The 26,796-nt window shown below is 43.2% G+C and overlaps 1 protein-coding gene across 4 annotated transcripts in view; it reads left to right on the top strand.

The window, feature by feature from the left end:
* The first annotated feature begins 3,593 nt into the window (after nucleotides 1-3,593).
* The window catches only part of LOC126336991 (sorting nexin-6), a 68,449-nt gene continuing 45,246 nt past the window's right edge, over nucleotides 3,594-26,796 (top strand). Inside the window, exons 1-6 of one of the 4 annotated variants that reach the window (XM_050001228.1) lie at nucleotides 3,785-3,990; nucleotides 4,072-4,119; nucleotides 4,451-4,495; nucleotides 8,293-8,397; nucleotides 10,806-10,916; nucleotides 10,999-11,120. In XM_050001228.1, coding sequence (XP_049857185.1) covers nucleotides 3,985-3,990; nucleotides 4,072-4,119; nucleotides 4,451-4,495; nucleotides 8,293-8,397; nucleotides 10,806-10,916; nucleotides 10,999-11,120 — 437 coding nt within the window. In that variant the 5' untranslated portion in view covers nucleotides 3,785-3,984. Of the gene's footprint in view, nucleotides 3,991-4,071; nucleotides 4,120-4,450; nucleotides 4,496-8,292; nucleotides 8,398-10,805; nucleotides 10,917-10,998; nucleotides 11,121-26,796 lie in introns of all 4 variants that reach the window. The other 3 variants (XM_050001227.1, XM_050001231.1, XM_050001229.1) reach the window with 3 other exon arrangements.

Genomic DNA, 26,796 nt, shown 5'->3' with positions numbered 1-26,796 from the left:
TTTCGAAATTGCAGTAGTTACAATTTTCAACAACAGATGGCGCTGCAAGTGATGTGAAAGATATAGAAGACAACGCAGTCTGTGGGTGCGCCATTCTGTACGTCGTCTTTCTGCTGTAAGCGTGTGCTGTTCACAACGTGCAAGTGTGCTGTGGACAACATGGTTTATTCCTTAGAACGGATTTTTCTGGTGTTGGTATTCCACCGCCTAGAACACAATGTTGTTGCAACAAGACGAAGTTCTCAACGGAGGTTTAATGTAACCAAAGGACCGAAAAGCGATACAATAAAAGATCTGTTTGAAAAATTTCAATGGACTGGGAACGTGACGGATGAACGTGCTGGAAAGGTAGGGCGACCGTGTACGGCAACCACAGAGGGCAACGAGCAGCTAGTGCAGCAGGTGATACAACAGCGGCCTCGGGTTTCCGTTCGCCGTGTTGCAGCTGCGGTCCAAATGACGCCAACGTCCACGTATCGTCTCATGCGCCAGAGTTTACACCTCTATCCATACAAAATTCAAACGCGGCAACCCCTCAGCGCCGCTACCATTGCTGCACGGGAGACACTCGCTAACAATATAGTGCACAGGATTGATGACGGCGATATGCATGTGGGCAGCATTTGGTTTACTGACGAAGCTTATTTTTACCTGGACGGCTTCGTCAATAAACAGAACTGGCGCATGTGGGGAGCCGAAAAGCCCCATGTTGCAGTCCCATCATCCCTGCATCCTCAAAAAGTACTGGTCTGGGCCGCCATTTATTCCAAAGGAATCATTGGCCCATTTTTCAGATCCGAAACGATTACTGCATCACGCTATCTGGACATTCTTCGAGAATTTGTGGTGGTACAAACTGCCTTAGGCGACACTGCGAACACCTCGTGGTTTATGCAAGATGGTGCCCGGCCACATCGCACGGCCGACGTCTTTAATTTCCTGAATGAATATTTCGATGATTGTGTGATTGCTTTGGGCTATCCGAAACACACAGGAGGCGGTGTGGATTGGCCTCCCTATTCGCCAGACATGAACCCCTGTGACTTCTTTCTGTGGGGACACTTGAAAGACCAGGTGTACCGCCAGAATCCAGAAACAATTGAACAGCTGAAGCAGTACATCTCATCTGCATGTGAAGCCATTCTGCCAGACACATTGTCAAAGGTTTCGGGTAATTTCATTCAGAGACTACGCCATATTATTGCTACGCATGGTGGATATGTCTAAAATATCGTACTATAGAGTTTCCCAGACCGCAGCGCCATCTGTTGTTGACAATTGTAACTACTGTAATTTCGAATGTTTGTCTGCCTGAAAATGTACTGTTGTCCCAAGCATATTGCAACAAATGGTGTATTTCTATCGCTGCTCGTTTAGTTTGTATTGCCATTTCAAATATGCCGGTCATTTTTGAAACACCCTGTATATACTATGAGGTTACTGTGAGGATCCCTAGATCCTTAAATAGATGTCTGCAGGATGACCGTGGGTGGGCTCCAGCAAGTATTCTGATTACACGTTTTTGAGCAATGAATACTTTTCTACTTAACGATGAATTACCCCAGAATATGATGCCATATGAAAGCAGTGAATGAAAGTAGGCATAGTAAGCTAATTTACTGAGATTATTGTCACCAAAATGTGCAATAACCCTAATAGCATACATAGCTGAACTCAGACGTTTCAGCAGATCATCAATGTGTTGCTTCCAGTTTAACCTCTCATCAATGGCCACACCTAAAAATTTTGAAAATTCTACCTTAGCTACAGATTTTTGTTCAAAGTCCATATTTATTACTGGAGTTGTGCCATTTACTGTATGGAACTGTATATACTGTGTTTTATCAAAAGAGTCTGTTTGCTGAGAATCACTTAATAATTTTGTGAAAAACATCATTTACAATTACCTCACTTAGTTCTTGGTTTTTGAATGTTATTACTATACTTGTATCATCAGCAAAAAGAACTAACTTTGCATCTTCATCAATGTGGAATGGTAAGTCATTAATGTATATCAAGAACAGTAAAGGACCTAAGACCGAACCCTGTGGGACCCTGTACTTGACAGCCCCCCCCCCCCCCCCCAGTTTGAGGAATCAGCTGTTGTTTTAACATTACATGAATCACTTATTTCTGCATTCTTCCAGTTAAGTATGAATTAAACCATTTGTGCACTGCCCCCCTCAAACCATAATGATTTAGCTTATCTAAAAGAATTCCATGATTTACACAATCAAAGGCATATGAGAGATCACAAAAAATACCAATGGGTGATGTCCGGTTATTCAGAGCATTTAATATCTGATTAGTGAAAGCGTATATAGCCTTTTCTGTAGAAAAGCCTTTCTGAAAACCAAACTGATATTTTGTTAGTACTTTATTTTTACAAGTATGGGAGGCTCTTCTTGAATACATTACTTTCTCAAAAATTTTTGATAGAGCTGTCAGACGAGAGATTGTTCGATAGTTGTTGACATCCGTCGTATCCCCCTTTTTATGCAATGGTTTTACAATGGCATATTTCAATCTATCGGGGAAAACAGCCTGCTCCAAAGAGCTATTACATACGAGGCTGAGAATCCTACTTATCTGTGGGGAACAAGCTTTAAGTATCTCGCTGGAAATGAGTAGAAACATCCAATTAATAGCTACTCATAAGTACTTTGATGTCTTCTTTTCACTGCTGCCTTCTCCAAAGTGGATGCTGAAGTCACCACACAACATAATTTTTTAATTAATACGCATTACACAGCACAAACTGCTGCCAATCTTGATGAGAAAATTATCGAATTCTCCACGAGGTGTATTATACGCAGTTGTGACAACAATATTTACATCACATAGTTGTAATGCAGGCAATTCTAAATCCAGGTCAACACAAAGCTTTTTTAGGTCAGCTTCCGCGACATTAAGACTATTTGTATAGACAGATACCCCTATGTATGTAGTTGTTTAACGACTCCTTCCACTTATCATTTCAGGATATTCCATATGTCTATAATAATCCTCTTCCTGCTACGCTAGAAAGTACTCACTGATTCACAAAACATCTGGTTTGACTTGGTCCACAAAGATGGTTAAATTATGCAGTTTTGTTCTGATGCACTGGATATTTACACTTGCTACAAAAACAGGCACATTCTCATCTGACATAAATATTGAACTGGAGAGCTGTACTGGTTCCTGAATAATAATAATAATAATAATAATAATAATAAAATAAACGCTTTGTAACTACATATTTAAGGCACACAGAAGGATCCATCAATTCGTACTTCAGGTAATGATCAACACCTAGTTTAAAAGTGCCATTATACATCGTCGTGGTTTTCTCAACTATAAAATAGTTGCAAACTGAGCGTTAATAAGGTGTATCCAATAGATTTTTGATAATTTAGTTATATGTCGCGAAAGGGCTGTAGTACGTGCTCCCGAGAATGTGATTTTAGAGAGGATTACGGCTAAAATATGAGAATAGCGACATGGTGAAACTCGAAGCGATTCCGACAGTTTTTTTGTTGCAATTATCTGTCGAAACTTAAAAATTTACGTAGCAGTATCTTCCCATAGAAGAGGTAATTCTACAGTATAGCTTCTGCTACGCTTGTATTAGATTATCGCTACAATTTTCACACTAAATTACAAGTTTGAACTAAAGTGTACTTTTAATGTGGAAAAACAATTACATTATGTGAAGTCTTGTCGCGTACGACTTTTTGAATGTGTTTGAAAACTTATCAACGACGGAGTTGGTCTCTAGTCTTTCTTTTACGCTGTTGTTTATTGGCAACTATGTTGGCATTACATTCCGATGCTCAATTGTCATCTGAGGTGGAAGGCGTACAACTGTCATGTGAAGTTTCTGCGAGTTGTGGAGGTTGCTTTTCGTAAATTGTGTGTGTAGTTCACCTAACGTAGTATTAGGAGAGCGTTTCTGTGTGGAAGATCATTACCTACTGCACCATTTTCGTCTGACTGATAAACATGATGGTAAACTTCTTTTAAAAAATTGAGAGCCGGTGTTCCTGAAGTTTCAGCAGATTCATTAAGACTGTATTTTGTTTGTTTCAGGAAGGGTTGGAAGATAACGCAGATTTAATTAACGACGATAATAGGAAGGTGAGGAACTGTAAGAGTGGAAGATAAACTTTCATCTCCTCACCAATGCGATCAGTTTTTTTTTCTTTTTTCTTTTTTTTTTTTTGTAAACGCTCTTTTCTAAACGTGATATTATTAGTATGTTGTTTCTGTAATATAAACATTAACGTGTAAGGTTGGGTGAGGACGGTATGTAGACACGTCGATAACAAGGTGTTTATAAGTTTTACATCGCATCCGTTTTTAAGTTGCACCATTAGTTTTTAGTGTAGTTTATTTTAAAAACTTGTCACGTAGCACCTTCATTGCATCCTGGTTGTCTGTGACTACTAGTGTTTACTCTGTGTTCCAGGACGGTTTAGACGATAGAGACATTTTAAGTGGTGATAATAGAAAGGTGAGGGAGCATCTTTACTCATTAACATTGTGTTGTGTACTGCATGTTTTTGTTGAAATGCTGCCTTTTACAGTTGCATGCCCAGTTTTGGCAGTATTTGCTTATTCAATTATTAGCTTGTGTTATGACATCTTAATTTCTATACGACACTTCTATATAGAATATACAAAAAATGTTTTTGCAAATGCTTCTTTGTGTACATTTTTCTTTCCACGTCCTTACACACGTCTTAGTGTCAAGAGTTCTTTGGCTGCTTCCCTTTTCCCCCATTCTTGTTATAACTGTATAGGCCTACAGTAAATATGTGAACCCCTAGTCCCTTTCATATTAACTATTTTAGAACTTACAGATTGTAAATTAACACTGGTGATTAGACAGAGCCTGCTTCTCAAAAGTTCTTACACTCATTTCCTGTATTTTTGTCAAGAGTGGCATTGATTGTACAGATTTTTTGGTATAAATTCTCACAGTACGTTCTTTGGAGCTTCATATGGTTCTAGCATGCACTACTTTGAAAATGGGTAGTGATTAATATTCTATGGTTCTATGTTTGGATGTGTATGAATAGATTGTTGACACCGAGGAGTATTTCCTCTAGAATCTCTAGCTGTTGTTTCATCTACTTTCTGTAGGCTTGTATTAGAATTTAATCCTTAGACCAGATTATTTTATTGTTCAATATTAGTCCTAAATGCCTCTTTATTTATTCAGTTGTAGAAAAGCAGTTATTTTAGAAAAGGCTGATCTTCCTCTACTCAGTTGGTGTTTTTATTTGTTACTTAATACTAAGTGTTTAAGTAACCACTGATTTCAGAGAACCCTCACCTTTCTACGTATTTCGTAAACTGAAATCTTCTGCGGGGTAAATGCTAGAGTTAACTGAAATTTTTAGCCCTGCGTTAAGAGGGTTTGTTTTAGAGTATCTGATGATTACAAATTCTGTCAAATGCCTGTTGGCAACGATTTAGCCTCTTGCCCCCAGAACGGTAAATTCCATGTCTGTATGGAAATGTGTAACTGTAGTATTGTACATTTTACAGTGGTTATGAATGTGAACCAGTGTAGTGCATGGCAAATGCTTTAATGCCTCTTCTTTAATAACCCCTGTTAGTCTTACTTGGTGCAAGTCAGACACACTTGAGCAAAATTGTACAATAGGTTGCACTAGTATTTTGTAAGTCATCTCCTTTGTATGCTCACTGCATTTTCCCAGTCCCAATGAACCGGCATGTGTTATCTTCTTCACATTTGACTGAGTGCATGTGTTCATTATATTTCATAAGCCTACAAATGTTTAGGCTGTACCTGGGTATTAGTTGCAGTTGTAAGAGACTGTGGTTCATTGTTTGTTTTGTGTGTTTTTACACTAAGTTGACAATTTTTCTGCACTTTGACATGTTACTAAGATCTAACTGAATATTTTGATATCATTTCATTCTATGTAATTGTATCATCTGCAGTGTCAGATTGTTGATATTGTCTGCCAAGTCATAAACATAAAAAAATGAACAATAATGTTACAGATTTCCCTGGGCACAATGTAACTTACTCCTACAACTTTCGGGGTTCCTCCAACTGAGTTGTCAGTGTTGTCCCTGCAAAAAAATCTCAACCCAGTGAGATGAGTTTGACCCTATTCCAACGAAGTCCTGAATGATATTTCACCACACTATACCCCATCTGGTGAAGGAAAAGAAACTGACCTGGCTGTTCTGCAGCATTATTGACACATTCTGCTGGAGACTCCTAAGGTCTATAGCCATGTGACCCCTCTGCCCAGAGTCATGACACATTTCTCTTATGTTACTATGTTTTTAAAATTCCTTAAGAGCCCCTTTGGAAACAATTTTCATTCATTGACAGTAGTGCACATTCCTCTTTCAGTGTTATTTCTAGTGCTGTATAATTGTTTGAATCTGTACAATTGAAGACACTTAAATAATTACATGAAATTATGTTAGTTCTTCTATAGCTACTGGGATTGCCTCTTGAAGCACAATCTTTAATCTGCATGAAAATTTTGTTGTGCATGCTAAGTTTATTTCAGTTATAAGAAATTTTGTGACCGTATTGTAATCCCATAACTAGAAAATTAAAGAATTCCATAATAGTTGAACATCTGAAATCTGAAGTACAAGGTGTTTTTTTAAGTAAGTACCGTTTTGAAAGTAAAAAAGACATGCTGAGGTCTCAATAATACATCATTTCCGTCAATATTGAGGAGGCACTTGTCATAATGTTGTACCAGTTTTTTGAATACCCTCCTCATAAAAGTCTGCCGCCTGACTTGTTAACCACTGCATCACCACTGTTTTGACTTCGTCATCGTCTTGAAGACGATGACCGTCCAGGTATTTCTTAAAGTGCAGCAGCTTACTGTAAGAAACTGCACAATCTGCACCATTCAATTCAGAACAAAAGACATGGAAAGTTGAGCAAGGGCATTATTTTGCTTCAAGACAATGCCTGTCCTCATGTGGCGAATCAGACCAAAGATCTCATCACCATCTTTTCGATGGTAAACTCTAGATCATCCTCCGTACAGCCCCAATCTTGTGTCCAGTGAGTACCATCTGTTCCTGCACTTGACAAAACACCTGGGCGGTCAGTCTTCCAGACGATGACGAAGTCAAAACAGTGGTGATGCAATGGTTAAGTCAGGCGGCAGACTTCTATGAGGAGGGTATTCAAAAACTGGTACAACATTATGACAAGTGCCTTAATATTGACGGAAATTATGTAGAAAAGTAGGTTAACGTACAAGCTTTTATGTAAAAATAAAATTGAGAGATCTTACCATGTCTTTTTCATTTCAAAACTTTACTTATTTAAAAAACATGCCTCGTATTTTAGGTGAGCTTTCCCATGTACAAGTGTAAATTATGAATCAAAAAAAGAAAAAGGGAAAATTAATAGGAGCAGTTGGTGATGGGAAGTTGGGAAACGGTATTCTACAAAGCTAAGACTGGCTGAGTTTGAAATCAATAACCTATCTTGCTAAAATACACACTTAAGAAATTTATAAAAATCTGAGTTCATAAAAACTGATTTGAGTGTGGGAAAAATCAAGAAATTGTAGGCTTAAAAATTTTGTGTGTCAGAGGTTTTATTTTCAATTTGCATAGAATGAATGCATCATAAAGTGCAGACAGTGTGGTACTATTTGTTTATTTCATAACTTGTCAGTTAAAGCTATGATGTGATGACATTTGCATTTTTCTTTAAGGTGATTTGAAAGTTATTCCCAAGTATTTACACTTGGGGTGTACTGTTTTGGTATGACATGTAGGATATATAAGTGCTAAAGTTAGTGAAGAAGTTCCTGAGTTCAGTACTATAGTAAAGTGTTCAGAGACAGAGATATACAGTAGACATGTTGGAATTGTAGGTTGCTGTAATCATAAACGAGACCAAGATACTTGGACATGATAGACTAGCATGGAGAACTCCACCTGAACCAATTTTCAGACTGATAACAATAGTTTGTCTGGACTTTAATAATTGATGTTGATTGGCAGTGATTTAATGAGGCCAGTCTATGTAATTTATGATATTGGTTTTTATTATAAAACATTGTCCATGCTGTTAACTCGTTGTTGCTGATGTTTCATTTGAGAACATGTTAAAATGCTTCATAATAAAAAGATGCAGAACATGCGAGGCAAACTGCCTTTGAGTTTATCCTCAATCAGCATAGTAATATTAAATTATGCCAAGTCTGCATGCAAATTGTAACTGTTTTTGTGTGTTATATCCTGTTTGTAGGAAAGCTTGATTTAGTTCACTCTTTGTTTCAGCCTGGAAGATCAGAGACAGTGGATTTAACAGACCATTCATTGCTTGTTGATATATCTGATGCTTTGAGTGAAAAAGATAAAGTTAAATTCACAGTTCACACTAAGGTAAATGCTATTAGTATTATTAGATTAGTGAATGCTTTAGTGAATGGGTGTCACGCAGTAAAAAGGTTCTGGGTTTATTTGAAATATGGTGTTGTTTACTTTATTCTGCGTGTAGTTGTCCACATTGCTGCTTTGTAATCTGAAAATTCCAGCTTAACTTTTTATTATTCTTGTTCTTCTTCCTCCTCCTCCAAATTTTTTTAGGGTTTCTAATAGTGTCCCAGGTTGCTGCACTACTCAGTGGGAGTACATCTTTTAGGATGGAGCAGTTCTTTGGTGTCTTTGTAATAAAACTAAAATTCATGGAATTTCTTGGTATGTAGATTCTAGATCCCTGTGTGTTGTAAGAATTCTACTACAGTAGTGGCTTCTTTGTTTAACATAATAGGCTTATTAAAGCCACAGTTCTGGAATTGTGTTGAGATTGAATCGTTCATTCTGCAGTACAGTATGCATCATTTTTTTAATATGAATTGAAACTGTGTGCTGTCTCAGGACTCACTCCTTTGCAAGCAGTGTTCCGAGTGAGTCATGGAACAGATCATGGTCCACTTCCATAGCATCAGTTGTACTCACGTTATGGCTAATGTCTTTTCTTCCAGGTTTCCTAGTACAGCATATGCCAGAGTTTGGCATTGGGATGTAGGAGAGGGGTACTGGCAAAACTGAAGCTGTGAGCTTGATTAGCTATCGTACTAGGATAGCTTAGTTGATAAGAAAGTTGCTTGCTAAATCTTAGTTTCCGAGTTTGAGATCCAGTCATGCACAGATACTTAGAACACAGAACCCACTCTTCTTCACTGGGTGAAAGAGACTTTCATTTATCACTATAGTCTGATGAAAATTACTTTCTAGTTCATGCCTTGCTGGTTTCCTCAAACTGGAACATTGTCACAGCTGAACTGTTTGCTGTTGCCAAATTGCCACAACAGATGATGAATTCACTTCGAATTTCTTATTGTGCTTTCCTTTTGGATAGTTTTGGGTCCTGGTTCTTGTTCTAACATTTCATTGGACATGACCACCCCCTCCCCCCCTCTCCCCCCCCCCCCCCACACACACACACAAACAAAGGTAATGAAATAATTACATTTCATGTACAGCGATTTTACATCACATACTATCAGCACAGAGTTTGCCCTTCAGTTGATGAGATTCATATGACATTGCATGATGCCTAACTATTGTTAAGGCAGAAAATTGTTCCAACTGGTTCTATAGAGGAATAAATAAAACACTGTATCAAAAAGTGGTGGAGTGGTGTAGAAATTAAGATACAGTCCTGAAGTGTGGAATGTTGTGGGTTCAAATCTTGTCAGGTGGTATAATGCTTTTATTTTTTATCAGAATGACTGTTAGATTTTTATTCAGTTCATTGATTTAAATGTAGAATTTTATTTTTCATCGTGGTATTGACATCATTTGCTCATATTTTTTCTTGTCATTTGTTTTTTGTTTGGAATCTGGCAGTGTTGCCTAGATTACCTGTAACATTGTCAACCTGGTTGAGAATGTGTCTGCTCGTGTAGCCTGTGTGAGGATAGTTTCCGGCAGACGATGAAAGTGGAAAGGTACGTCTTGTTGCTTGTTTTGAAACTAAAATTTTTCTGCCTTCAGTTTTCTCACAGAGGTCGGCTTTAATCACTCTGAACAAAACCAGTGTGGTTAATGGTTCTCCCACAGGTTGTCAACTGCAGTTTTCTCAGATACATTTCCACATAAAGAGATTGTGGTTAAGGTAGAAAATGAGTGTAAATTCTGGGCTAGGAAGCTTGTCAGCTGCAGTTAAGTCATTGGTCATTTGAAATCGGCTATGGGCAGAGCCTCACGCATCCTGTCATTCTTGATGGCAGTTGGTCTCAGCATCACTTTGCTTTACATCTAACAGAATTTCAGCACTAGTGAAGTGACACAATGTGTCTGCATGTTGTCTTTAACAGAATGGCAGTCGATGTGGCAATGCAGTAGTGTCAAGTGACAGATGTCAAGAAACAAGTAATTTGAGTTGGACTTTAGTTGATATTTGTCTGTTGATTATGCTTAATGGAGTTTAACGTATAATAGGCTAAAAATCCTCATTTTAGAAGAAGCAATGGACAAAAACAGTTGGCTGTGTTGCTGATAGTGGTAGACATCTGTGCCCAAGGATGTACTGGGTTCTTCCGTAACATTAAGGTAAAACTAAGTTGACAACTAAGCTAGAATGTTGAATTTCCTGTCAACGTGTTAACCCACTGCTTACTGGTTCCTCTACATTGCTCATTATGTATTTCTCTCGTAACTTTGCATTAGTGTCGTAATTATAGTTAATATTTCGGTATGTAAATTCTTCTGAGACTGAAGATAATTCTAATTTGATAAACTTGCCAGTGTATTTCCATTGGGACATACAGTTATTTTGTTTTCAGACAACTCTACCAGAATTTCGTAAATCAGAGTTCTATGTTGTTAGACAGCATGAAGAATTTATATGGTTACATGACAGATTTGAAGAAAATGAAGATTATGCGGGCTACATTGTAAGTTAAATGCTTAAAATGCTTATTGTTTGAATTTGAATTTAACTTTCATTTTATTAAAAATACTAATTTTCCGAAATAGATTCCTCCAGCTCCACCTCGACCAGATTTTGATGCATCCAGAGAAAAGTTACAGAAACTTGGTGAAGGAGAGGGTACTATGACGAAAGAAGAGTTCACAAAAATGAAACAAGAGTTGGAGGCGTAAGTTTGTTTTGGAATTTTCACTCAGTGTTTACTGGATTTCTTTATGACTGTTGTCTTACTAAAAGTTCTTAAAAGAAAGAAATGACAACATATTTGTTTAAATAGTTCAAAAATGGTTCAAATGGCTCTGAGCACTATGGGACTCAACTGCTGTGGTCATTAGTCCCCTAGAACTTAGAACTACTTAAACCTAACTAACCTAAGGACATCACACACATCCATGCCCGAGGCAGGATTCGAACCTGCGACCGTAGCAGTCGCACGGTTCCGGACTGCGCGCCTAGAACTGCGAGACCACCGTGGCCGGCGTTTAAATAGTCCCTGATATACACACACACACACACGCGCGGTGCACCCAAATCTCATTTTTCTAAACATATTATGCAATATAGCTTCTGATCGGTTGTGTAAACACTTAAAAATTTGTTCTAGTAATTTGTTTCTGTCGAAGTTTTCTATTTGGTAGATCTTCCCTCCCACAAAAATGTTTCACTATTTTTGAAACATGCTTAGTTTGTGGCAGGTTTCTGCTTGCATTTGTAACTGCAATAATGTAGGCAAAGTGATTATATGTGGAGTCAAGGACAAGATTACTGGTATATGATTGAATAAGAAGTCCTCATTAACTGAAGAGAAGCACATTTTATTTTCATGAAATGGAAGCAGATACAAATACCATACCGCCCCCCCCCCCCCCCCTGCGGGTCCGGGGGTTAGAATAGGCCCAAGGTATTCCTGCCTGTCGTAAGAGGAGACTGAAAGGAGTCCATCCCCCTCAAGGGGGTGGTCAGCGCCTGCATCCGGAGATAGACAGTTCCATGACCTATATTTGTGGTCATTTTGGTTTTTCACTACTTCTGGTTTCTTCCTTTCTTTGCTTGGTTCCTTTCTTTGTTCTTTTCCATCTCACTGTCTTCCTTACTCTTCTCCTTGCCTCCTCTGGCCTCTGCCTCAGCGTTTGAGACAGTCTGTCCTTTCTCTCCCTCTTTTCCTTCTTTTTCCTCTTCTGCCTTCCTCCCTGTGCGTGTCTGAAGGCTGACCCACGTGTTCGCACGTGTAGCCAGTGACGGGGTAAGGCGTAATTCCCCACCCTGGGTAGACAAGTAAGGCATGCACGTACCCCCTGGTAAAGGCCAGGCCGAGGGAGGGGTGATTGCCTGAGCTGACACCTTTCGACCATGCCGATTGGTCCCTCCGTCGGTTTCTCGGGAGGTGTGACCTGAGGTATAAACATTCACCTAAGGTGGGAGTGCCCTCTGAGAGGGTCCCCACAAGGAGGAGCGCGCCATCGAAGATGCTGGCAATCATGGGGGATTCCTCCGCAATGGATTTCTCTTCTTCCATCTAGACTTCTGCTCAAAAACGGAAACTTGACCAGCCACCAGTGACAAAAGTACTACCGCCTGCCCCACAGTTCCTCGTAGTTTCTCGATCTGAGGACTCGAAGGATTTTTCCTCTGTCAACCCTTTCGTTATCCAGAAGGGCGTAGATGCCATAGCCGGATCTGTCAAGCCTTGTATCAGGTTGCGTAACAGTACCTCGTTACTAGAAACTGAGAGCGCCTTTCAGGCACAAAAACTGCTTCGAGCCACACTCCTGTACACATTCCCTGTCCGGGTGGAGGCTCACCGCACTTTGAATTCGTCTCGTGGTGTGGTATATACTAGATCACTCGACGGATTGACTGACGAGGAGATTCAGTCTTTCCTTGCTGAGCAGGGCGTGACGGATGTCCATAGGGTCATGAAAAAGGTCAACAATGACCTTGTACCGACCCGGACACTTTGAACCTTTGATAATGTTCAGCTGCCGTCGCCCATCAAAGTGGGCTACGAGGTTATTTCTGTTCGTCCCTATGTCCCGACGCCTATGCGCTGCTACCAGGGTCAGCCTTTTAATCACACTCGCCACTCTTGTTCCAATGTGACTAAATGTCACTTGTGGCAGGGATGCCCATGAGAGTGATTGTCCACCTCTGTCTCCTCATTGTGTGAACTGTCAGGGTGACCATGCAGTGTCCTCTCGCGACTGTCCCATCTACTAGGAAGAACGCTGTGTACAGGAAATTTGGGTCAAAGAGAAAATGTCCACCTCGGCTGCTCGCAAGCTCTTTGCTAGTACGAAGCCCACGCTGCTCCCTGTGGGGAAATACAGTACTGTCCTCGCCTCTCCTCGGACTACCAGGGAGGTGGCGACGCAGACATGCAATCTGACCTTCAGCACTACGGTCGTCTGTTCGGCCAGTGCTAAGATCGCCCGGTCGACGTCTCCTCTTCCTCCTGTCATTCCACAGACACAAGCACCTTCATCAGCTCCTGCCAAGATGAAGACCCAGAAGTCAGATGCATGGGCCTTCAAGAAGGATCCGTCCCGTGCAGACTTACTATGTTCCTCAAACTCCCAGCCATCGACCAGTACTTCCACTAAACGACCTTCCAAGAAGGCTCTTAGGAAGCACAGTTCACCTTCTCCGCCACGGCGCATTTCTTCTCCTGCGCCACCCAGCGGTTGCCGCCCCAGGCCGTCATCCGTTTCACCTGGCCGCACCGCTGGTAGCTGAACATCTCGCCGTTCACCGGTGGAGGAAGCTCCCCCTCCCGGCCATCTTAACAAGATGGCCGATGAACCTATAGAACCAATGGACGATGACTGTCTGCCTACTGATAGCGGCGGCAGTGCTCGCTCTGAGCCAGGCCCTCAGCAGCCTTCGAGGTGACCCCTTCTTCCATCTTCTTTTTCTTTCTATTCTCACAATGGCACTTATTCACTGGAATATTCACAGCATTCGCTCCAACCGAGAGGACTTAAAGTTGCTGCTCCGCTTGCACCATCCACTCATCGTAGCCCTCCAGGAAACGAAGCTACGCCCATGCGATCAAATTGCCTTGGCACACTACACCTCTGTGCGTTTTGACCTACCCCCTGTGGCAGGTATTCCGGCTCATGGAGGGGTTATGTTGCTGGTCCGGGATGATATTTACTACGATCCCATCACATTGCACACCGGCCTGCAGGCAGTTGCCGTCCGAATTACTCTCCTCACTTTTACATTTTCCATTTGTACCTCTTACACTCCATCTGCCGTTACCAGGGCAGACATGATGTAAATTATTGCTCAGCTACCTGCACCATTTTTGTTAACTGGAGACTTAAATGCCCACCATTCCCTTTGGGGCTCCCCAGCATCCTGCCCGAGGGGCTCCCTGTTAACAGACCTTTTCAACCAGCTCAATCTTGTCTGCCTCAATACTGGTGCCCCCACTTTTCTTTCGGACACAACTCACACCTATTCCCATTTAGACCTCTCTATATGTACTACCCAACTTACACTCGCTGGTTTGAGTGGTATGCACTTTCTGATACATATTCGAGCGACCACTTCCTGTGTGTTATCCATCTCCTGCATCATACCCCCTCTCCATGCTCAATTAGTTGGAACATCTCCAAAGCAGACTAGGGGCTCTTCTCTTCCAGGGTGACCTTTCAGGATCAAACCTTCACAAGCTGCGATAGTCAGGTCACACACCTCACGGGAGTCATTTTCACTGCTGCTGAATGTTCCATCCCTCACACAACTTCTTCTCCACGTCGCGTACCGGTCCCCTGGTGGACCGCAGCATGTAGACGCTTTACGTGCTCGTCGACGTGCTTTGCCACCCTACAGTGGCGAATTGTATCAGTTATAAACGATTACGTGCGCAGTGTCGTCGTATTATTAAAGAAAGCAAGAAAGCCAGCTGGGCTGCTTTCACAAGCACTTTCAACAGTTTTACTACTCCTTCTTCTGTTGTCTGGGGTAGCCTGCGCTGGCTATCTGGCACTAAGGTCCACTCACCAGTTTTTGGCTTGACGGTCGCGAATGACGTCCTTGTGGCCCCTGAGGATGTCTCCAATGCCTACGGCCGCTTTTTCGCAGAGGTTTCGATCTCCGCTCATTACCACCCTGCCTTGCTCCCCCGAAAACAGGCAGAGGAGGCTAGGCCACCTAACTTCCGCTCCTCGAATTGTGAAAGTTAAAATGCCCCCTTCACCATGCGGGAACTCGAAAATGCACTAGCCCGATCATGGTCCTCCACTCCAGGGCCTGATTCTATTCATATTCAGATGCTGAAGAACCTTTCTCCTGCGGGTAAAGGTTTCCTTCTTCGTACTTATAATCGCATCTGGATTGAGGGACATGTTCCCGCATGCTGGCGCGAGTCTATTGTTGTACCGATTCCTAAGCCGGAGAAGGACAAGCACTTGCCTTCCAGTTATCGACCCATCTCGCTTACCAGCTGCGTCTGTAAGGTGATGGAGCGAATGGTTAACTCTCGTTTGGTTTGGCTGCTTGAATCTCGATGTCTACTTAACAATGTACAATGTGGATTTCGTAGGCGCCACTCTGCTGTTGACCATCTGGTTACCTTGTCGACCTTCATTATGAATAACTTCTTGCGGAAGCGCCCGACTGCGGCTGTGTTCTTTCATTTGGAGAAGGCTTAAGACACCTGTTGGAGGGCGGGCATTCTCTGCACCATACATACATGGGGCCTTCGCGGTCGCCTCCCTCTTTTTATTCATTCCTTTTTAATGGATTTACAGTTCAGGGTATGTGTGGGTTCTGTCCTGTCAGACACCTTCCGCCAGGAGAATGGGATGCCACAGGGCTCAGTTTTGAGCGTCGCTCTCTTCGCCATAGCGATCGATCCAATAATGGATTGCCTCCCAGCTGATGTATCAGGCTCTCTTTTCGTGGACGATTTTACGATCTATTGCAGCGCGCAGCGTACATGTTTCCTGGAGTGCTGTCTTCAGCGTTCTCTTGACCGTCTTTACTCCTGGAGTGTCGCCAGTGGCTTCAGTTTTTCTGCCAAGAAGACGGTCTGTATTAACTTCTGGCGCTACAGAGTTTCTCCCACCGTCCATTGTGGTGGGGCAGTCATGTACCCATTTGGTGGTAGCCCCTGACAACACAGGGATCACACTGCTGATGCCTGAGCTGTAAACTCCCCACATATGCCAAGGAGTAGATGCCTGTCTTCCTGGGGCATCAGGTCTGCCAGAAATGGCAATCATACCAGTTGGCCTTTGCTGTGGCTGGGTGGCACCCATGTGAGAGCTCCTGTTTGGAGTGGGTGGCATCATGGCAGATGACCCACAATGAAGCAGACTGTCATCTCTTGCTGGTGACCATATGGCGTCAGCAGTCTCTAAGAAGGGCAAGATCGAATACGATGCCGATGGGTATGACCCTAAATCATTTCCCTCCATCACTACACCATGGGATGAATGTAGGGCTATAGAACAGAGAGAGCCATTAACCTCTGTTTTTAGTCTGTAGCAGAACTTTGGGGACTCCTTTCTACCTACTAAAAAGCCTCAGGTTTTCATTGAACACATTGAGAATAAGTTTGGAGAAGTGACAGCACTGTCAAAGGTGCAAAACAGCACAGTCTTGATTCAGACAGCATCTCCAGCCCAATCCCAAGCATTACTCACCTTTGACAAGTTGGATGATATTCCTGTTTTTGTCACTCCCCTTAAAAGCCTCAATATGGTCAGCGGATCATTTTCCATTGCGATCTCCTCTTGCAGTCTGACGATGAGCTCTGTGGCAATTTTGAACGGCGTGGTGTTAATTTCGTCTGGTGCATTTACAGGGGACCCAGACACAACAGGGTTGCTACTGGTGCCTTCATCTTGGCCTTTGAGGGTGATTAATTGCCTGAAAATTCAAGGTGTTGGTTTACCACTGTGACATTAAACCGTATGTCCTTCCTCCTATGTGGTGCTTTAAGTGCTGTAAGTTCGGGAACATGTATTCCTGCTCCACTTCCAGCACCACATGTGGATCTCACTGATGCGTCCACTGCACCCAGATATTCATGTGTGCCTCCTCCCACTTACATCAGCTGTGGAGAGCACCTGTCCTCCTGCTCGCCAGACTGCACAGTACTCCAAAAGGAGTGTAAAATAAAGGAGTAAAAAACCCTGGAGCACTTGACTTACCAGGAGGCTAAATGTAATTTTGAATGATTACACCCCATTTGGTTGACATCCACATATGCTGCAGCTACATCACCATTGCCATCCTAAGTGCCAGTGGTTCCTCATGCCACAAACAGTGGGCCCTCAGGGTCAGCAGAATACATCTGCCCCCTTGGTGGTAGGGGGCAAATCTTCCCCTGTTGCTCCCAAAGCACATACCTCAGGAGCAAGGCCCTCTACTTCCTTCCAGAGAAGCAACAGTCTCCTCTGGCTCCTCTCGTGTGGAAGGGATTCCTTGGGACCCTCTCTCCAAAGGTCTCCACTAATGCCATGGCATACACTCGCCAGTGGCCCAAGGAGCCAAAAGCTGCTGGACGAAGAGCTTAGTGGTCTTCCTCCATGCCTGTAGCAAGCCCCAAAAGAGAAGTGAGAGGGCAAGCAAACAAAGAAGTCTACTGAGAAAAAGGACCCTCGGGTGGCCCCAACAGCACCACTCACTACAAATTCTGCATCTGAGGATGTGGTGGAGATCTTACCGTCCCCTGCGGACCTGGATCTCACTGATGCCTCGTCCACTGCAGGAATGGCCACAAATACTCTGTGGCAGCAGGTGACCCTGCCTCCTTGTGTGCTTAATGCCTTCCCGACCTCAACATAACGTCATCTTCCAGCAGAATTGTAGCTTCTGAGCTACAGCAACTCTTAAGTGGACCCCGGCACTCCGCAGGTATAGGGGATATTACAAAAACCATAGTGACTATAATAGTGTGTCAGGTGGAGTTTCTCTGTGCTAAACTCGGTATGCAGTGAACCTGTGCCTCTTCAAACCCCTCTTGAAGTCGTGGCTGTCAGGATAAGGACAATGCAAGAAACTGTCTGCAACGCATATCTTCCTCCAGATGGTGCAGTACCCCTGAACGCATTGGTTGCACTGATCCATGAACTCCCTAAACCTTTCCTTCTTCGGGGAGATTCTAACACTCATAACCCCTTGTGGGGTGGCATCGTTCTTATTGGCCGAGGCAGAGATGTCAAAAATTTACTGTCACAGCTCAACCTCGCCCTCTTAAATACAAGTGCAACACATTTCAGTGTGGCATATGGCACATATTTGGCTATTGATCTCTTGGTTTGCAGGCCTGGACTTCTTCCAACTGTCCACTGGTGAGCACATGACGACCTGTGTGGTAGTGACCACTTCCCCATCTTCCTGTCACTGCCCCGGCGTCAGGCCCACAGATGGTTGTCCAGGTGGGCTTTAAACAAGGCAGACTGGGAAACTTTCATCTCTGCGGTCTCCGTTGACGCTCCCCCATGCATAACATTGATGTGATGGTTGAGTAGGTGACTTAAACAATCGTTACTGCGGCGGAAAACACAATCCCCCGCTCTTTTGTGTGCCCCTGGCGAAAGGCGGTCTCGTGGTGGACGCCGAAAGTTGCTGAGGCAGTTAAGGAGCACCGGTGAGCTCTTCAGTGGCATAAGCAGCACCTTTCCTTGGCCCTCATATCTTTAAATGGCTCCGTGCCTGCATTTACCAGCTTATAAAAAGATGTAAAAAGGAGTGTTGGGAGTGGTACGTGTCAACCATTGGATACCATACATCACCGCCCCGAGTCTGGGTAACGAGTTTTTGGATACTAGACCACAACTGGTGTTTCTGGTACTAACATAAGTGACGTGTTATGTACCGATACAAACAAGATTACCGAGCGCTTGGCTGAGCACTATGCTCGCGCCTTGTGTTGGAGAATTACCCCCCAGCCTTTCGCACTCTCAAGGCGGATGGAAGGGAAAGTCCTGTTGTTCACTACACGCCATAGTAAATCCTACAATTCCCCATTTACAGAGTGGGAGCTCCTCAGTGCCCTTGCACATTGGCCCAACACGAGATCCTGGGCCATCTCGGATCCACAGTCAGATGATTAAACATCTCTTGTCCGACTAAAAGTGACATCTCCTCATGATCTTCAACCGGATCTGGTGCGGTGGCGTCTTTCCATCGCATTGGTGAGAGTGCACCATCATACCAGCACTCAAATCTGGCAAAAACTTGCTTGATGTTGATAGCTATCGGTCCATCAGCCTCACCAACATTCTTTGTAAGCTGCTGGAACATATGGTGTGCCTGCAGATGGGTTGGGTCCTGGAGACGTGGTCTACTGGCTCCATGTGTCAGGGCGGTTTCTGCCTGGGTCGCTCTACCACTGATAATCATGTATCCCTCAAGTCTTCCATCCGAAGAGCCTTTTCCAGATGCCAACACTTTTTGCCATTGTTTTATTTACAAAAAGCCTATGACACCATCTGGTGACACCATATTCTTGCCACATTATACGAGTGGGGTCTCAGAGACTTGCTCCAGATTTTTTATCTAGAATTTCCTGTTTCTTCGTATTTTGTGTCCAAGTTGGTGCCTCCCCTAGTTCCATATACAGAAGAATAGGGTCCTGCAGGGCTCTGCTGGTGTTTTATTGAGCATCTCTCTATTTTTAGTGGCCTTTAATGGTCTAGCAGTAGCTTTAGGGCTGTCTATCTCACCCTCTCTGTATGCAGATAATTTCTGAATTTCATACTGCTCCACCAGTACTGGTGTGACCGAGCGACACTTACAGGGAGCCATCTACAGGGTGCAGTCATGCTGCAAAGTCGTGTGTCATGCACTTCTGTTGGCATTATACCATTCGTCCAGAACCAGAACTTTAAGTTACTTATGATCCCTTTACTGTAGTGGCAACATATTGATTCTTACAACTGGTGTTAGACGCCCAATTGACTTAGCTTCCTCACCTTTGACAGCGTAAATGGAAGTGCTGGCAGCACCTCAGTGCCCTGTGATGCCTGAGCAACACCAACTGATGTGCAGAAATCTCATCTTGACTACGGAAGTCTGGTTTATGGTTCGGCGGCACCCTCAGTGTAGTGTTTACTTGACCCAGTGCACCAATGTGGCGTTCGATTAGCAGCGGGAGCTTTTAGGTCTTGTCCAGTGACCAGTGTATTGGTGGAGGCTGGAATCCCTCCATTGCAGGTCAGGCAAGCACAGCTGTTCGCCAAATACATTGCACATGTTCATAGTTCTCCTGCACAACAGAATTACTCGCCTTTTCCCACGCATGGTGTTTAATTTCCTGCATTGGTGGCCCAGGTAAGGGCTTAAAATTGCAGTTCGCGTCTGCTCCCTTCTATCTGAACTGGAGTCCTTGCCTTTACCAACTTTATTTGAGGTCCATTCGCACACACCTCTGGTGTACACCTAGGCTGCGGCTTCGCCTGGACCTTTCACATGGGCCAAAGAACTCAGTTTACCCTGTGGCTCTCCATTGTTACTTCCTCTTGATTTTTAACATGTACCATGAAGTGGTTTACACCGATGGCATGATGACTGATGGTCATGTCAGCTTCGCGTATGTCCATGGAGGGCATATTGAACAGCATTCCTTGCCCAGTGACTGCACTGTTTTCACTGCAGAGCTGGTGGCTATATCTCGTGCTCTTGAGCATATCTGTTCATGCCCTGGGCAGTCAGTTTCTTCTGTGTACTGACTCTTGAGCAGCCTACAAGCTATCAACCAGTGCTATCCTTGTGATCCTTTGGTAGCGACCATCCAGGAGTCCATCTTTGCCCGGTGGTGGTTGTGTGGACCCCAGGACACCTTGGAATCCCAGGCAATGAACTTGCTGACAGGCTGGCCAAACAGACTACATGGAAACCACTTATGGAGACCTGCGTTCGTTTTTAACCCGCCAGGTTTTTCAGCTTTGAGAGATGGAATGGCATAGTCAGTATGCCCAACAGACTGTGTGCCATTAAGGAGAAGATGAATGTGTGGCAGTCGTCCATCCAGGCCTCCCACAGGGATTCTGTGGTTCTCTGCCGGCTCTGCGTTGGCCACACTTGGACAGCCTACGGCTACCTCCTGCATTGTGACGACCTGCCTCAGTGTCGGTGTGGTGCCCGTTTGACAGTGGCCCATATTCTGGTGCACTGTCCCACTTTGACTACCCTATGATGAAATCTTCGGTTACCGGACTCGTTGCCGCTAATTTTATCTGACAATGCCTTTTTGGCTGATTTAGTTTTATATTTTGTTAATGAGGGTGGGTTTTATTATTTGATCTAAGTTTTAGCACATGTCCTTTGTCCCTTTGTGTCTTCCACCCTAGTGTTTTCAGGATGGAGGTTTTAATGTGTTGCAGAGTGGCTGGCTTCTCCTTTTTATTCTCATGGTCAGCCAGCCTTGGTAATCTGTTTTGTTGTTTTAATCTCTTCTACCTGTTTTTTCCTCGCTTCTGTGGTTTTCTTGTCCCCTTTCATCCATTTAAGTGTTCATTGCCCTTCCGTCGTTTTGTAATTTTTTCCTTTCTCTCTGTTTTGTGTTCTGTCACACTTGTTTTATTCTCACCCTTGTTGCATTGATTTATTCGGAACAAGGAACCAATGACCTAGCAGTTAGGTCTCTTCCCCCCTCTTTTAAACCAACCAACCAAAAAACCAACCTAGCCACCTGTGACTGTCACATCTGTAGTGATGAGCAGTCCCTCTTGAAATACACAGAGGGTCTCACTGAGGCCTTAGAGGTCTACAAAAACCCTTCCAACCTTGTACAAAAACAGAAATCCCATGACTTCTCTCCAATCACCCACCACCTCCCAAAGTCCCACTGTCTGACCACAGGCGAGTGTTCTCTTTGGGACTCAGTTCCACACAGAATAGTGCCGACTTGGATATTATTGTAGTTAATTTGACAAGGGGTGTACAAGCATACTTGATATTGGAGCTCTAGCAGATCATGAACCACTAACTTAAAAATTCTGCTGTGAATAATTGCTATTTATTCTTTTGTTGTTTTATTTATTCATTGTCAGATTAACAAGTGTTACCTGGAACTTTAAATATAACACACATCCTGAGAAGAGAGCTGTTAGAACAGTTTTTGGTAGTTTTCTGGAGACAGAAGGAAAAAAAAAAACCAACCACTGAGTTATGGTCCACCTCCTGCGCTTTAATGAATTGAATTTCAACACAAATTTTATGCTAAGCAGGTTAGGTGTTCTGCAAATAAATTGTCTTAATTTTAAACAAACGGGCTATGTCCGAGAAAAAGCGCTGGTGGGGGGGGGGGGGGGGGGGGGGAAGAATGTTTTATGCTCACTGGGGCAGTGAAAACTCAAAATTGTCACATCTGTGGATAGTCACCATCAACAAACGTTAATGAAGACATCACTGTGTGGTGTGGCTTCACGGCACAGTTTATGATGAGTCTATTTTGTTGAGGAACTCGAGGCCAGGGGCCAAACACATGCAGTGGGAATGGCACATGTTACAGTGATTTGCTTTGCCAACATGTGATCCCTGCTCTGAGAGAGAAATGCTTTGGGTGAGGCTATTTTGATGCACAGTGGAACTACACCCCACAATGCTAGTGAGGTCACTAGGTTACTCTGTAACTAGTTTGGAGAAAGTCGAATCAATCGCCAATCATTTCAAACGGCATGGCCACAAAGATCACCAGTTATGAACCCATGTGATCTGCGCTGTGGGGTTATCAGAAGGACGGGGTTTATCAACGGGACTCTAACATGTGTTGGGGGTTGAAGGTGAGCATAGAGAGGGAGGTAGCCAACATGAACAAATGTCACCCTCTCAGGTGAAAATTAAAATGTTTCTTTCACTGGTATGTTGTCACGAAGTTTCGTTGTCTCTCAATCCTCAAGGGGCCCCTCTCGTGTAAGGGAAGTTAAATTATAACCACTTTGCTCATCAAAGTGATTAAATATGTCCTGATTGATATTGGGTGCAGGTTTGAGTATCTTAAACCACCTTATTTCATTAGTGTAGATATACAATTATTACATTGTGTTAGTAAGATGTAACTAGTTTAGTAAGGATTGGCAAAAGTATTGTGCATTACTGACAGTGGAGGACGGAGAGAAATAATAATGAATGCTGACAACAAAACGAGCTCTTTTTGACAGTCATCAAGGCGGTACTAGTAGCCCCAGTCCCAAAATCTGAAATGTCTTTTCAGAAAATTGAGAACATTTGTATTTAATGAAAGTGAGACACTCCATGATTCTGTGTAAATTAAGAATTGTTCCTATCCAATAAAAATATGAGATGTAAACTGTTAAAAAAACCTTAATCACTTTTCTAGGGAGTAAAAAAAAATGAAGTGAGGTCCAACCTTATTTTAGTAGAACCATTTAAATCTACATCTACATCCACACTCCGCAAGCCACCTGACAGTGTGTGGCGGAGGGTACCTTGAGTACCTCTATCAGTTCTCCCTTCTATTCAGCCTCGTATTATTTGTGGAAAGAAAGATTGTTGGTATGCCTCTGTGTGGGCTCTAATCTCTCTGATTTTATCCTCGTGGTCTCTTCAAAAGGTATATGTAGGAGGGAGCAATATACTGCTTGACTCCTAGGTGAAGGTATGTTCTTGAAACTTCAAAAGCCCGTGCCAAACTACTGAGCATCTCTCTTGCAGAGTCTTCCACTGGAGTTTATCATCTCAGTAACACTTTCGCGATAACTAAATGATCCTGTAACGAAGCGTGCTGCTCTCTGTTGGGCCTTCTCTCTCTCTTCTATCAACCCTATCTGGTACGGATCCCACACCGGTGAGTAGTATTAAAGCAGTTGGCAAACAAGTGTACTGTAACCTACTTACTTTGTTTTCAGACTGAATTTCCTTAGGATTCTTCCAATGAATCTGTCTGGCATCTGCTTTACTGATGATAAATTTTATATGGTCATTCTATTTTAAATGTCATACTGCTCAATGAGAGTATAAAGTTGAGTGGATCAAAACCTCCCATCCTTTCCCTGTTGGAGAAGGATGGTGTTGCAGTAAAGGAGACCAAGGTAGAACATTACATTCTATATTTAAAACTGTATTCGTATATGAAACTGATACTGAAGACAGTTACCAAGATGGGTGCTCAGCAAGGCAAACTGGAAATTGTTTAGACAGATGGTTGTATTTAAATGACACATCAACAGATGAATGGAACATGTCACCAGCATGATCCACTGTGGTGTCAATGCATTTTTCACCATTGTAGATACAGTATTTCTTTAACCCTGATGCAGTCACATGTGTTTCAAATACGTTACTAGTCATATGGGGTGTTCCTAACACCCCAAACAGAAGTGGCTGTAATGACATACTTGTGCAGCATATCATTAATATAAATATATTTGTTGAATAAATGGCTCTTCTGAAAGTTACATCGTTGTATTTGAGTGACCATTTTTAGATTAATAAACTATCAGATTACTGCATTTCAAACACAAATATTTTCCATTTTCTGAAGGGTTTTTACGAAATTATTGATTCCTGATTTGTTAGTTCGGCACTACAGAGTTGCGACTACACATATCACTAAACATTTATTCTCTCAACTCATACAAAAGTTACATGAATTTAGTCAGTCACTGGCTACAACAGGTCTATTAAAACACTTTTCAGACATTCTTCATGTGGTTTAGACACCTAGCTTTCAGGCATTGGGTACAGTGTGATTTGACTTTAATGTCATTACTCCGAGGACAAACTGCACAGTGCCTGGGTTTAGATATCCTTGATTCAGATGGTGCTACATTCTTGTTGTTTTTTATTTCTGCCATTTTTACAGTTTCTCTCTAACTTGTTTAGAAAAGGAGTGAGTGGCTGCTCTCTTGTACAGTATCAGGTATACTAATACTTATCCCACTTCATGTAAAAACATTATTCAGAAAATCCCCTGATTGTTGTTACTGGCATGTATGATGAAGGCATTAATGATAACAATGTCAATCATTCAGAAAAAAAACGGGGCAAGTGGCCACTGCTTGGTTTTTCTTGAGGCTGAATAAGTAACACACATTTCATCAATTATGTCTACACCTAATTTTGTCTTATTGTACATTGTTAAAATTTCTGGTTACTTCTCATCTGCAGTGTTGGTGACATCATGATGCAAAGATGAAAGGTGGGTGACATTATTTTCCTTCCTTTGGCACGTAGGAAACTGTGGTACCATATGAATCCAAAAAGGATGCTTTTTAAATCTCAACCTCTCGTCTAAACTAACTCTGGTGGTAGCTCCCTCTTATTGTTTCCAAGAATTCATGCTACTGTCTTCCTTCTTCAGCTAGAGGGATGGAACAAAACCAGCTGTCAAGAATTGAAAATGCCACAAACTCTGTTGCATGAAATATTTCTATTCAAAAGCCATTACCATTGTTTTCAATACAGTCCAGAGACAGGTAGTGCTATTTTCATTGGTTTCTACAAGAAGTGGTTAGCAATCACAGTTTAGTCAATAATCAGCCGCCTTTAGTGAACTAGCAGTCTAGTTAAAAGTTGATTAAGTCTTTAAAGTAAATTGATTCCTTAGGATGGATAGGATGTGTGACTGCTGTGTACGGACGCAGGAGGAGCTGGCCACTCTTCGCGAACAGCTGAGCGTGTTGATGGCCGCGGTCAGCAATCTTCAGGCTGCTGCCAAGGAGTGTAGCGGCAGTGGGGAGTCTGGTGCGTCGCAAGGAACACTCCAGGTGTTACATGCTTCACCCACTGTCCCTGCTGTCGAGACATCTTCGCGGGTACCGGGCACGGTTGGGCCACCCTCTCCCCAAGGGGAGTGGCGGGTTCAGTGGCGTTTGCGGTGCACGAGGCGGAGAGTAAATGTGGAGGCTGGCCGTGTGGCATCGCCCGCTCTGCCTGTGAGTGGACGTGTGGCTGTTCCTTCAGCAAGGTCCGAACAGGCACACGGGGGGAGGGGTTTATTAGTTATTGGGAGCTCCACCGTTAGGAGGGTGAGGGAGCCCCTTAGGGAAATAGCGGAAAGGTCGGGGAAGAAGGCCAGTGTTCACTCTGTCTGCTTGCCGGGGGGCCTCATCCGAGATGTGGAGGAGGCCCTGCCGGCGGCGATAGAGAGCACTGGGTGCACACGACTGCAAATTGTTGCTCATGTCGGCACCAATGACGCCTGCCGTCTGGGTTCAGAGGTCATCCTCAGTTTGTACAGGCAGTTGGCGGAATTGGTGAAGGCGGAAAGCCTTGCTCGCGGGGTGGAATCAGAACTACCTATTTGTAGTATTATTCCCAAAACCAATCGCGGTCCTCTGGTTTGGAGCCTAGTGGAAGGCTTAAACCAGAGGCTCAGACAATTCTGCGGAGAGCTGGGGTGCAAATTTCTCGACCACCACTATCGGGTGGAGAAATGTAGGGTCCTCCTGAATAGGTCAGGCGTGCACTACACGCCGGAAGTGGCTAAAAGGGTAGCGGAGTACGTGTGGAGTGCGCATGGGGTTTTTTTAGGTTAGAGAATTCCCTCCCTAGGCCCGACAAGACGCCTCCTGAGATGCGGCAAGGTAGGAGTAGGCAAAATGCAACAGGGAATAATGTGCTAATAGTAAACTACAGGAGCGTCTATAGAAGGGTCCCAGAACTGCTCTCATTAATAAACGGTCACAACGCCCATATAGTACTAGGGACAGAAAGTTGGCTCAAACCAATGTAAACAGTAATGAAATCCTAAACTCAGATTGGAATGTATACCGCAGAGACAGGCTGGACAGTGAAGGGGGAGGCATGTTTATAGCGATAAGAAGAGCAATAGTATCGAAGGAAATTGACGGAGATCTGAATTGTGAAATGATTTGGGTGAAGGTCACGGTTAAAGCAGGCTCAGACATGGTAATTGGATG

This window comes from Schistocerca gregaria, chromosome 2, assembly GCF_023897955.1.
Source record: "Schistocerca gregaria isolate iqSchGreg1 chromosome 2, iqSchGreg1.2, whole genome shotgun sequence".
NCBI classification, from domain to species: domain Eukaryota; kingdom Metazoa; phylum Arthropoda; class Insecta; order Orthoptera; family Acrididae; genus Schistocerca; species Schistocerca gregaria.
Note: the sequence above shows the minus strand (reverse complement) of the source record. Positions and strands in the feature narration are given on the sequence as shown.